Source organism: Sesamum indicum, linkage group LG6 (assembly GCF_026168435.1).
Source record: "Sesamum indicum cultivar Baizhima isolate 11 linkage group LG6, ASM2616843v1, whole genome shotgun sequence".
NCBI lineage: Eukaryota > Viridiplantae > Streptophyta > Magnoliopsida > Lamiales > Pedaliaceae > Sesamum > Sesamum indicum.
In genome coordinates, this window is record NC_142662.1 from 20,455,035 (window position 1) to 20,467,370 (window position 12,336).

Below are 12,336 nucleotides of genomic sequence, written 5' to 3' on the forward strand. Positions count from 1 at the left end.
AAGTTTTAAACCCTCTGGTGGTAACCATACAGAAACTTGAATAATTTTTCGCTAAATATTTTTGGGGTAACACAACGGAATAAAGAAAAGTCCACAGGACAAAGTGGCAAAACATTTGTTATCCTATTGAAGAAGGTAAACTTGGAATTAGGAACTTTCGGGAGATGATCATAGCATTCTCTTACAAACTGTGGTGGAGATTGAAACTCAATAATTCTCTACGGTCTAAATTCTCCATAAGTAAATACTGTCGAGGATATTTTCCCACGCTCTCCAAGATCTTCATGACTGATTCAAGTATTTGGAAAAGACTCTGCAAAATTCAAACAGAAGCACAAACAAATATTTTCTGGAGCCTGTGGGCTGGTACTATCTGTTTCTAGCATGACTAGTGGCTACTGGAAGGCACAATAGCGAATATCTTAAGCACTCACTGCAATCTTTATGTCCCTATTAACTAGTTTTGGACCAACTCTGAGTGGGACGTCAATAAACTCTAACAAGCTGTGCCACATCACATCATCGAATTGATCATGGATGTTCCTAATACTGACAGCCAAACTGATTTTCTACATTGGAAACTGTCCAAGAATGGTGCGTTCACCACTAAACTAGCTTGGAATGAAATTAGAAACCACCAATCTTCTCAGCTCTTCTATCATACTCTCTGGTCCAAATTGATCATCCCAAACATTTCAGTATTTGTTTGGAGGTTGATTCATAACTGGTACCTGTTGATAAGAGGCTTAAGCAGAAGGGGATCACAATGGCCTCCAAATGCTACTGTTGTGAAGTAGAAGAAACCATACCGCATCTCTTCTTAGATAACAATAAATCTTTGGAAGTTTGGGGCTATTTCGCAGCTAAATTCCAAATTAATATCCCCCAAACAAATGACATCACAATTCTCATCCAATCCTGGAAAAATAGAATCTACGCCAAACCACACATCAGAGATATTATCTCAATCTTGATTCTCTAGAACATATGGAAGCTCCAAAATGATGCTAAGCACAGGGGATTCGAATTAAAGGCTAACACCATTATTTACAAAATACTGGGGTACTTGCATAACCTCTATAAAAGTGAGATGCTAAATCAGAGCACGTGCAAGAGGATTTTTTCACTGTAAACACTATCAATATCCCATTCTAGCCGAAAACTTAGCAGCAGAAAGCTACAATTGTCCATTGGAGAAAGCCTCAAGAAGGGTGGTACAAACTGAATACAGATGGAGCATCTAAAGGTAACCTAGGTATTTCCGGTGCGGGCGGCATCCTCAGAGATCATCTCGGTCAAGTCATCTTTTCTTTTCAAGAACCTTTTGGCATTACTTCTAATATCCAGGCTAAACTTTGAGCTATACACAGAGGACTGAAAATATGCATCCAAAAGGGATTTCACAATATTTGGATTGAAACTAATGTAATGGTTATTATCAAACTCATCTCCACACCACGATAAGGGGCATGGAACCATCAGACTATCCTTCAAAGAATTTGAAGCCTTCTTAGGCAAATCGAATATAAAATCTCTCACATCTTTAGATAAGGCAACCAAGCGGTGGACTTTCTAGCCAATCAAACATGTACATCTCAACAACTTAGCATCCTTACCAAGGAACATTTCATAGGTAAAGTGAAAGGTATTGTTAACCTTGACTCATGTGGCCTCCCACACATTCGAGTCAAAATTATTGTTGATCCCCCTAAAGTAGCTTACTTGTGACCGGTTGCATAAGCTTCGCTTGAATGCTGGGTGGGCTGCTTTGTTGTTTCTGTTACTGCATTGTTGTTTCCTATTTTGTAAGCTTAATTGCTTGTTTTTACTCTGTGGTTGCTATCTATGGTGCATTCTCATCTCTTTTTGTCTTGTGAGCATATTTAGGTTGTGCCACATTGTGGTACACACATTGATATTGCTTTGTTGCTCATATTTTGACTTGATTTGCTCCATTATTTTGACTTGAAAGCTGAGGTTTCATGTGACTAATATTCAGTCAGTTATTCTCCCATTTTGTTGCATTATGCATCACTTTTGGTGACAATTGTTGGATTGTTTGTATAGCCTGATCTGCAAATGCTAGATGGAACCGATGATTCAAGTGTAGTGGCAGAAACTTTTTGACACACTGGATTATTGTCTCCAACTTTGTCTATCACCTTAGCACATCTTACTTTTGTAAGGGAGTAGTACTCCTTATTTATGCTTTTGTGATTTATTGTAAGGGAATAGTACTCCCCGTTTATGCTTGGGCGAATATTTGTAATGAAGTAGTATTCCTGATTTTATATTTTTTTTTTTAGAAATAATAGGAAGTCAGCACTCCCCGCTATAAATTTGCTCACTTTTTAATCTTAATAAAGAAGAGTCGGGGACTCCGAAAAGCTTCCCACCCTCGGGTGGTTTCAATTAAAAAATAAAATAAAATAAAATAATTGGATTTATACTTATGAAGTTTTATGAGCGTCTTACTATTGTATTTAATTGTTGGCAGAGTTTTCTTAATTAATTTTTTTGCTGAGTATCCTCCTCAGATTCCTGACAAAGAGCAAACAGGATTCTGACTTTTGTCTGTAAAATAGAAGCTTTGAGGTTGCAATCGCTTCAAGGGATAATAACCAAGCAAAGAATAAAATTCTAGCTAGGCAAGGTTTATTGTTGTGGAGAGTATTCCAAGCCCATAAACCAAGGCCACCCAAGTTTCAGTTATAGCATTAACAGGAATTGGTAAATTATTGACAATATTAGAAGGTACCAGTTTCAAGAGTTCCGGGATTTCCATGTTTATCATCAATATTTATAATTATGCCCAATCGTCAAACCTCAAACAAAATTACTATAATTTACCTTAATATGTATACATTACAATGGTATTGCATATTTTTTTTAATACACTTAACGTTTTTGTTATATATATATATACATATATATATAGAGAGAGAGAGGGAGTTTGAATGCGTACTACTTGTGAGTTATGTAACATACAAAATAAGAAAAGAATTCGAAATGCTTTCACTTGCATGGCAATATATTAGCGTAAAGCCACTAATGCAACAGGGCTGCATAGATGCATTCTTATGCTACTTGCATCGAGTCGAGCAAATATATATTTTTCACTCAGTAAAGCTATTAACAAGATTTAGATTACCAAGAATCATTACAAAGCAATTTAATCCATTACTAAGGTGTCAAACGTTGAGAACATAGTGCGAAGCCCCTCAGGCCCTTGAACGAAAACAAGAAGCTTCCAACCAGGGTGTCAAGTGTGGTAACCGCAACAACAACACCCTAAAGAACACCCATCGAGACATAGAAAACATGAGTTAGGGGTAGGATGACATTCGTACAACATTTTCCCCATGGTGCAAGATAGTAATTACCAACGCAATATAAAAATTATAAAGTCCAGAACCAAGACAGCATTTACCAATGATATATTAAACATAATGAAGTCAGGAAGTATCAGTTAGGCTGATCGGACCAGAGCTAGTAGGGAAGTGAACAACAAAGAGATCATGTCATAGGTCCCAGCCACGGCCGGTGAAGCATTGGGGCACATGACAAAGACGAAAACACCAAATTCCAGCACCAAGCAGGTCAGCATTTCCCCATGTCACTGTGGTGGCAATCTAGAAGTGGGTGATGAGAGGTAGTGTCCATGGGAGGGCGATGAGTGTAGAGTTGTCAACTCGAGCCTCATGAGCATGCAAATTTATTGGGGGAGACATGAATAGTGATTTCCCAGAATCCCTCATGAGCTTGATTTTGACAATGAAAATGCATATGGATTTGCCAAAGTAGCGCCTCTGATTAAAGCATTCCACTTTCAGCCTATATGTTGAAGCCCACAATTCCAGCCTGTTTACTCTTTTTCTTTATTTTCTCTGGCAAAATGTCCTTAAACCCTCTGCAACTGGCCCCATAGCTGAACTCAATGAGTAAAAGACGATGACCAAAACACATTTACAATCAACACATCCTTAAGACTATGGGGCAAACCAGTATCTACCTGTTATCACTAGCCCAGTTGGTAATTCAAACAGCCAGAGACATGCAAGATGGACATAGCAGAGTCACATCCAGATGGTTACATCAGTACTTCCTGAAAGTGAGATTCAGACGGCCTGGCCTAAGATTTGTTTCGTCCAATAGAGCTTTAGGAGCAGTGTCGGGATAAATGGCACTAACTCCATGAAAAATATGCCTAGATTCACCACCAAAAATTAACACATCGCCTGATGCCAATATCAATTTTTCTGCCTTGTCAATGTCCCTCTGGTCCCCAAATACAAATTCAGCAGAGTCACCAAGAGAGAAAGAGACCACAGGAAGTCTTCTGCGTAGACTTTCTTGACTTTCATCTTTATCCTGCATCCGAACAGTTGTTAAGCTGTATGAATTCAGTTAAGAACTACGCACTTAAATTCAGCATGAATGATATTAAGAGCAAGGGTTGGTTCATATGTATCTATTTATAGTGGTTGGAAAAAGAAGTGCCCTGTGAAAAATCCATTAAACTAGGCATGTAGGCCACATCTTTAATAACGAATTAAATATACAAACCTGATGAAGACCAAGCTTGCCAGTTTTTGTGTAAAAGTTGATGATACAGATGTCAGGAGACATTGAAGGAAGAACATTTCTAGCATCCCTCACTTTAGAATTTGACTCCAAATAATCATGGCACTCCTGAATTGCTCCTTTCACCAACTGTGCAAACTCATCAGGAATAGGTGGAGGTTTGGTTTCATCAATCGGCCTTGTATCAATATACGAGCTTGTCTCAGGATCCCAATTCTTACCGAGGCACATCATCTTCAAGTGTAACTTCGCACCATCACCATAACCAGGCTGGTAAAAACCTCCAGGTCCCCGGCCAAGATCACGGCATGACATAATCAATTTGACCTAAAAAAATAGCAAGAAACAATTCTACATAAAGTCCACTTATTGGACATATATAGTAACCTTCCATGTATTTTTTGGAAGACAAATGTACAATTCTATTAGATGTTTAGGATTGAGTTCCAAAGAGTTATTAGAATTCAAATGATGCAAGCGCATGCCAATCAATATACAAAATGAGCTGAATCAAATATGTTACCTGGTCCATCAATGAAAGATAACCCTTTATAAGAATCATGCCAGGCCTAAAAATCTTTATGTTGTCTCCTACCATATGACGCTTCCTTTCATTCCTCATTGCTCTGTTCTTAACATGCAACGGGGATTTCAACTTCACAACACTCCTACTTCTCTCCTCACAAATATCAAAAGAAAATCCCTTGTGCTGGAAATCAGAATTTTCATATTCACCTTTCTCAATAATTCCCTCAGTAGTACTCTTCCCCCTTTGGACTTCCTGAGAGAATCGGCCAACTTGAGCATCAGGGCCAGTAGTCTGAGAAGGCTCCCCTTTCTTATGTAACATATCAACAAGTGGTGAGTAGGTAGTACAAGTGTCTTCCTTTACATCCTGAGAGAATCGGCCAACCTGAGACCCAGGGCCAGTAGTCTGAGAAGGCTCCCCTTTCTTATGTAACATATCAACAAGTGGTGTGTAGGTAGTACAATTATCTTCCTTTACATCCTGAGCTTGAATCATCTGAATAGTTCTTGCATTCAGTTCAGAGTGGGCTGATAATGAAGGAAAATCATTATCGTAACATGGACGGGTAACAAATGGTAATTCCAATGGTTTTGGCATTTGATCTTCTGCTATGGGAACATTCTGTACTAGTTTGGAAATTCCAGCATCTGATGCGATTCCAGCTCCAAGGGGTTCAGCACTAGGCCCATATGCATAATCAGATTTCAATGCACCATCAAATTTCTTTGTTATACTGTCAAGAGATGCTATTTCTGAATTTCTTCTTCCATTAGTGGAAGATCCACTCCCATGAGCCGAAGAAGCATCATCAGAATGATCTGCAACCTGAAAAATTACAATATGGGTGTCAATTAATCATATAGCCTAGCGCATGATACCTGGCAAATCTGCAAAAGCTACAAAACACAGTACCATGGCCATCTAAAATGGTCTCTAATGCAGCTTATAAAATGAGTATGTATATGTGGAACAATGTAAAGGTACACCTATCACATTCAAGCAACTCTGGTTCAATTAACTATAATAGCTTCAAATGAACAATTTGAACACGGATACTTCGGAGTATAATACAACTTTCTGTATTCTGTAATTAAGTTCATATTTCCATTTGTTTAATTGATCACACTTCATACATAGTATTGATGCTTGTGTTTCCTCAGGCCATGTCCCAGTGTCATAAAAACGAGAGGGGTCTGATGAAACCCAACAGTGATTCTCAAGGTTGCAGCTGCAGAAAATCTCAGAGCAAGAAGAACTGAGCTGCTGTAGTCATTCTCGCACTTCCGCATAACGGCGCTTTCTTTCTTCTTTGTGGGTTAAGTGAAAATGCGTTTCTTTGTAACCGTTGGGAGTCTTCTCCTTCCTTGTAAAAGCGCTAGCACGCTTCTGTTTTTTTTCTTCTTTGGTCTGTTAGTTTATTCTGTTAGCTGCTTCCCTGTTTATAAAAAGGAAGACTTGAGTCTCCTTTGCTGTAACGGAAACTCGAATGATCTGTGGCTATACAACCGCTTCTTGTGGTTGATTTTTCTTCTTGAATAATTCTCCAAGCTTACATTTCATTCTTGAAATTGCAACATGGCACCAGAGCAGGCAAAGATCTGAAATAACCTTCTCTGTATAATCGCTGCAGCAACTTGAAACTCTGAAGATTTGTCCACAACAATTCATCCAAATCCTGAAACAAAAATGTCAGGGAAAGAGACGATAGAAGAAAAAATTCCTGCAGATGACCCAAGCACAAGAATGCAAGAAAATGAAAACACAAACTTATCCCTTGTATCTGCGCGCTTCGATGGGAATAATTACCTAACGTGGGCAAGATCCGTCAAGATAGCACTTGGAGCCAGACAAAAATTAGGATATATTGACGGATCCTATGTGCAACCTACTGATGACAAAGAAGCCATTGAAAGGTGGCAAAGAAACAACTACATGGTAGTCTCATGGATATTGAACTCCATGTCGAAAGGGATCGCAGAAGCATTCCTATACACCAACTCTGCCAGGGACTTGTGGGTGGAACTGGAGACACGGTTTGGCGAAAGCAACGGCCCCCTCCTCTATCAAATTCAGAGGGAGATCACCTCCATTGCCCAGAAAAATTCCACTGTTGCTGTCTATTTTACAAAGCTCAAAAGGCTTTGGGATGAATTAGGAACTCTAGATCCTCTACCTGTGTGCACATGTGGAGCGAGCAAGAAAATGTCAGAAAGAATCACATCCCAACAGCTGATACAATTCCTTATGGGACTCGGTGATATATACGAAAACGTGAAAAATCAGATATTGCTTATGGACCCACTGCCCACAGCTGCTAAGGCTTACTCCATGGTACACAGAATTGAGAAACAGATGGCTGTAAATTCTGGGATCTCCGAAATTGATCGAGAAGGGGTTATGGCTGTACAAGTTGCAGAGATTAAAAGGCAAGGAAATGCAAGGATGAACTTCAAGAAAGCGACGACACTTGACAAGAAACATCTACAATGTGATCACTGCAAGAAAAGGGGGCACGTGAAGGAGGGATGCTTCGAACTTATAGGGTACCCGGAGTGGTACAAGAACATGATGGATCAAAGGAAGGTTGGAAGTAGACCAATGACTGTAAGAACCATGAATTCAAGTGTTGATTACCAAGCTAACAACCTTCAGACAAACCTGAATGGAAATCTAGATGCCAACATCACAGACATTATCAGAAAAGAGATGCTCAAAATCATCCAAGATCAAGGCGCTGGCCAAATAAATTCCAACTTCTCAGACTTTCATGGATTTGCAGGTAAATCTATAATCAATGCTCAAATGTGGATTATAGATAGTGGGGCTTCAGCCCACATATGCAGTTCATTAAATGATTTTACAAATGCTCATATTCTTGATAACTTAGTCTCTGTTAAACTTCCTAATGGTGCTAGTTATGATGTTAAGATTGCGGGAGAAGTTCACATTACTGAAAACATAGTCTTGAAAGATGTTCTATATGTCCCTAAGTTTAATCACAATTTACTCTCTGTTAGTAGACTATGTAGAGATGATGATCTTAATGTTCACTTCACAAACCAAACTTGTGTTGTGCAGGACCCTCGGACTAGAGGTATATTGGCTGTAGGTAGACAACGTGGCAGGCTCTATGTGCTAGAAAGACGACCCCAAGACCAAATGACAAGAACCTCTAAACAGAACATGCCTGCCAATGAAGAAAACCTGCACACTGATGTATGCAATATAAATAGATGTAAAGTCCAATGTAATGAACCTTTGTGGCACAATAGACTTGGACACACAAGCTTAGATGTCCTGAAACGGATGAAACTTTGTAAGGAAAACACTGAACACTTGGAATGCAAGATATGTCCTTTGGCAAAACAACCTAGAATGCCTTTTTCATTAAGTGAATCTTGCACTAAATCTATTTTTGAACTTGTTCACATAGATGTATGGGGACCTTATAAAAGGCACTGTGTTGAAAATTATGAATATATGCTTACCATTGTCGATGACTTTAGTAGAAGTACATGGACCTACCTAATGCTTCACAAGTCACAAACTTTGTCTAAAATGGAACAGTTCTATAACATGGTTTCTACTCAATTTGATACCAAAATCAAGCAAGTTAGAACCGACAATGGAACGGAATTTGTTAATAAAGAATGTCAGAACTTCTTCTATAACAAAGGCATAATACACCAAAGGACTTGTGTCCACACACCCCAACAAAACGGTATTGTTGAGAGAAAACATCAACACCTTCTCAAAATCGCTAGAGCCTTAATGTTCCATGCTAATATGCCTTCAAGATTCTGGACTGATGCCTTACTTATGGCCACTTATTTAGTTAACAGATTGCCCAGCAAAATTCTTAAGTGGAAGTCCCCCTATGAAATTCTTTATGAAAAGAAACCTGCTTATGAGCATATCAAAGTTTTTGGTTGTCTCTGTTTTATCACTAACACTCTTCCTTTTAAAAACAAATTTGAACCTCGGGCTTTAAAGTGTGTCTTCCTAGGATTTGTTCATGGTACCAAGGGCTACAAAGTCATGGAATTAAGCACTGGCAATATACATATAAGCAGGGATATAATCTTCTATGAAAATACATTCCCTTTTTCTAATCACAATGAAGATGATGCTGATTTAATTTGTCCACTCCCTGTAGTTAGTGACATCATCAACAATGAAGAGCCTATAGAATCCCATAGTGAAATTAGTGATAAACCAGATCAGGAACAAAGAACAGACACTGCATCACTTAGGAGATCTAGCAGAATTCATAACAAACCAACCTGGATGAGGGATTATGAATGTTATAACGCTGACAGCACCAATAACTGTTATATGACACAAGCACACACTTGCTTTGTGGAAAATCTCTCTAACATGCAGGAACCAAAGGGCTACGAAGAAGCACGAGGGAAGATGGAATGGCAAAAAGCTATGCAAGAAGAACTCAATGCACTTGAGAAAAACAAAACCTGGAAGTTGGCAGACCTACCTGCAAACAAGAAAGCCATTGGATGTAAATGGCTGTATAAGGTAAAACTCAATCCCAATGGGACTGTGGAGAGGTACAAAGCAAGGTTAGTGGCCAAAGGCTACAGCCAAATTGAAGGAGAAGACTACAATGACTGTTTTGCTCCTGTGGCAAAAGCAGTCACTGTAAGACTTTTCCTAGCTGTGGCTGTAGGAAAGAATTGGCCACTGCACCATCTTGATGTTAACAACGCTTTCTTGCATGGTTACCTTGATGAGGAAATTTATATGGAACCCCCTCAAGGCTATGAAATCCCAAAAGGGAAAGTGTGCAAACTGGAAAAATCACTATACGGTTTGAAGCAAGCTTCTAGGAAGTGGAATGAGGAATTCACAAAGAGAGTTAGTGAATTTGGTTTTGTCCAATGCAGTCATGACCACTGTCTATTTGTGAAAGGTTCTGGAATGAATTTGATTGCATTACTTGTATACGTTGATGACATATTAATTACCTCTGCCTCTGAAGATTCAATAGTGCAGGTCAAAGACTACTTAGACAGATTGTTCACTGTCAAGCATTTAGGAAGTGCTAAATATTTTTTGGGTCTTGAGATAGCTCGTTCTACAGAAGGAATGATAGTTTCCCAGCACAAATATGCACAGGACATAGTTGCTGATGTGAGGCTTGATAAAGGCAAACATGTCACTACCCCATTGCCTCCAGGGCTGAAACTCACAGAAAACACAGGAGCAGAGCTTGCTGATCCTTCAAAATATAGAAGGTTGATTGGGAGATTGTTATACCTGGGATTTACAAGGCCAGATTTATGCTACGCTGTGCAACAATTGAGCCAACATCTCCAACACCCTTGTGAAGCACACTGGAATGCTGCCATTCACGTTGTCAGATACTTAAAGGGAAGCAATTCCACAGGTTTGTTTTTCCCTGCAAATTCAGACTTCTCACTTCAGGTTTTCTGTGATGCAGATTGGGCCACATGCCAATTGACAAGGAAGTCGCTGACTGGTTTCTGTGTATTCATGGGAAGCGCACCTATATCTTGGAAAACCAAGAAGCAAACGACCGTGGCTAGATCATCAGCTGAAGCTGAGTACAGGAGCATGGCCGCCACCACTTGTGAAGTTACATGGTTGATCTACATTTTGAAGAACATGGGAGTTGATGTCCAAACACCAATCCCCTTTTACTGTGACAATAAGGCTGCTCTATACATTACTGCGAACCCAGTATTCCATGAAAGGACCAAACACCTCGAAATAGACTGTCATATAGTGAGGAACAAATACAAAGAAGGAGTAATTCAACCAACATATGTGATCTCAAAGCAGCAGGTTGCAGACCTTTTCACAAAGCCCTTACCTGCCAACTCCTTTCTTCACTTAAAGTCCAAGTTATACTTGGTTAATCTCCACCCAAGTTTAACTTGCGAGGGGGGTGATGAAACCCAACAGTGATTCTCAAGGTTGCAGCTGCAGAAAATCTCAGAGCAAGAAGAACTGAGCTGCTGTAGTCATTCTCGCACTTCCGCATAACGGCGCTTTCTTTCTTCTTTGTGGGTTAAGTGAAAATGCGTTTCTTTGTAACCGTTGGGAGTCTTCTCCTTCCTTGTAAAAGCGCTAGCACGCTTCTGTTTTTTTTCTTCTTTGGTCTGTTAGTTTATTCTGTTAGCTGCTTCCCTGTTTATAAAAAGGAAGACTTGAGTCTCCTTTGCTGTAACGGAAACTCGAATGATCTGTGGCTATACAACCGCTTCTTGTGGTTGATTTTTCTTCTTGAATAATTCTCCAAGCTTACATTTCATTCTTGAAATTGCAACAGGGTCTAAATAAATTCAGAATTAAACTCACGATATTTTATTTCATCCATCCAAGGCGCACTAAATTAACAACACAATCGCAACGAGATAAAAGCACAGCATACTAAAAGAAACGAGGGAAAGACGAAAATAGCGAATATCAAGGGAATTGATAATATTACAGGGCTGTTACGAACGACAAAACGAGCCACCGGTCGTGGCGATCGCCCTCTTCTGCCGTAGTGCCTTCCACCACCCCCGCCTCCACGGTAGCCACCTCTTCCACGGTTCATTCCGTGTGCTGAAATGATGGCAGATGGTTAAGTTTTAGGGTTGTCGATAAAAATCCAAAAGCGATGAAAATTGGGAAATCGAAGACAGTGAAATACCGAAAATTGGGAATTCCAAAAGGCATGAGAAAGAAACTAACACGCAGCTTCCTTTTTCTTTTTGGGAACAGTATACAGTTGATAGTACAGGTGTTTCATCTCGTTGTTTGAAAAAGCTTAATGCCAACCGTCAGGCCGGAAGCGGGCCGGATCTTCTCCCGCAATAATATGCTTTGTGAATATAGAAAAAGGTAATTTTATACTTAAATTTTCGTTTAAAACTATTTTAGTTCCTTATGTTATTATTTAATTTTAGTATTTATAAATTTTATTTTTTATCTCAGTTTGATTCTATAATTATTTTTCGTCGAAAATGTGGTCCGATTTTGACTCTTTGGAACATAAAATTGTCAATAAATTTGATTTTAGCACTTTAGTACTTTAAGTTTATAAAATTATCGAATTAATTCTTTCTTATATGAAAAAATTAACTTTTTTGTATTCTTTTTTTGTTGATATGTTGTAATTAACTTATTTGAATAATGAAAACTTTGAACTCTTATTAATATAATAATAATATATTGTTTAATTTAAAATAAACAGACTC

The 12,336-nt window shown here is 38.9% G+C and overlaps 1 protein-coding gene across 4 annotated transcripts; it reads right to left on the minus strand.

Annotated features, from left to right (window-relative positions):
• Nucleotides 1-3,097: 3,097 nt before the first annotated feature.
• On the minus strand, nucleotides 3,098-11,949 carry LOC105164002 (uncharacterized). 4 transcript variants are annotated; one of them, XR_016065964.1, is made up of 6 exons: nucleotides 11,831-11,949; nucleotides 11,583-11,701; nucleotides 5,108-5,938; nucleotides 4,567-4,911; nucleotides 4,013-4,371; nucleotides 3,098-3,916 (listed from the first exon to the last, which is right to left on the minus strand). XR_016065964.1 is itself a non-coding variant. In XM_088881793.1 (5 exons), the coding sequence occupies exons 1-5, from the start codon at nucleotides 11,886-11,888 to the stop codon at nucleotides 4,096-4,098; spliced, it is 1,629 nt and encodes a 542-aa protein (XP_088737919.1). In that variant the 5' UTR covers nucleotides 11,889-11,949; the 3' UTR covers nucleotides 3,098-4,095. The 4 variants fall into 4 exon arrangements, 3 of the variants coding, with proteins under 3 accessions (XP_088737919.1, XP_020550347.2, XP_088737920.1); XM_088881793.1 differs by having other exon boundaries at nucleotides 3,098-4,371; XM_020694688.2 differs by having other exon boundaries at nucleotides 3,098-4,371; nucleotides 11,790-11,948.
• Nucleotides 11,950-12,336: the final 387 nt, after the last annotated feature.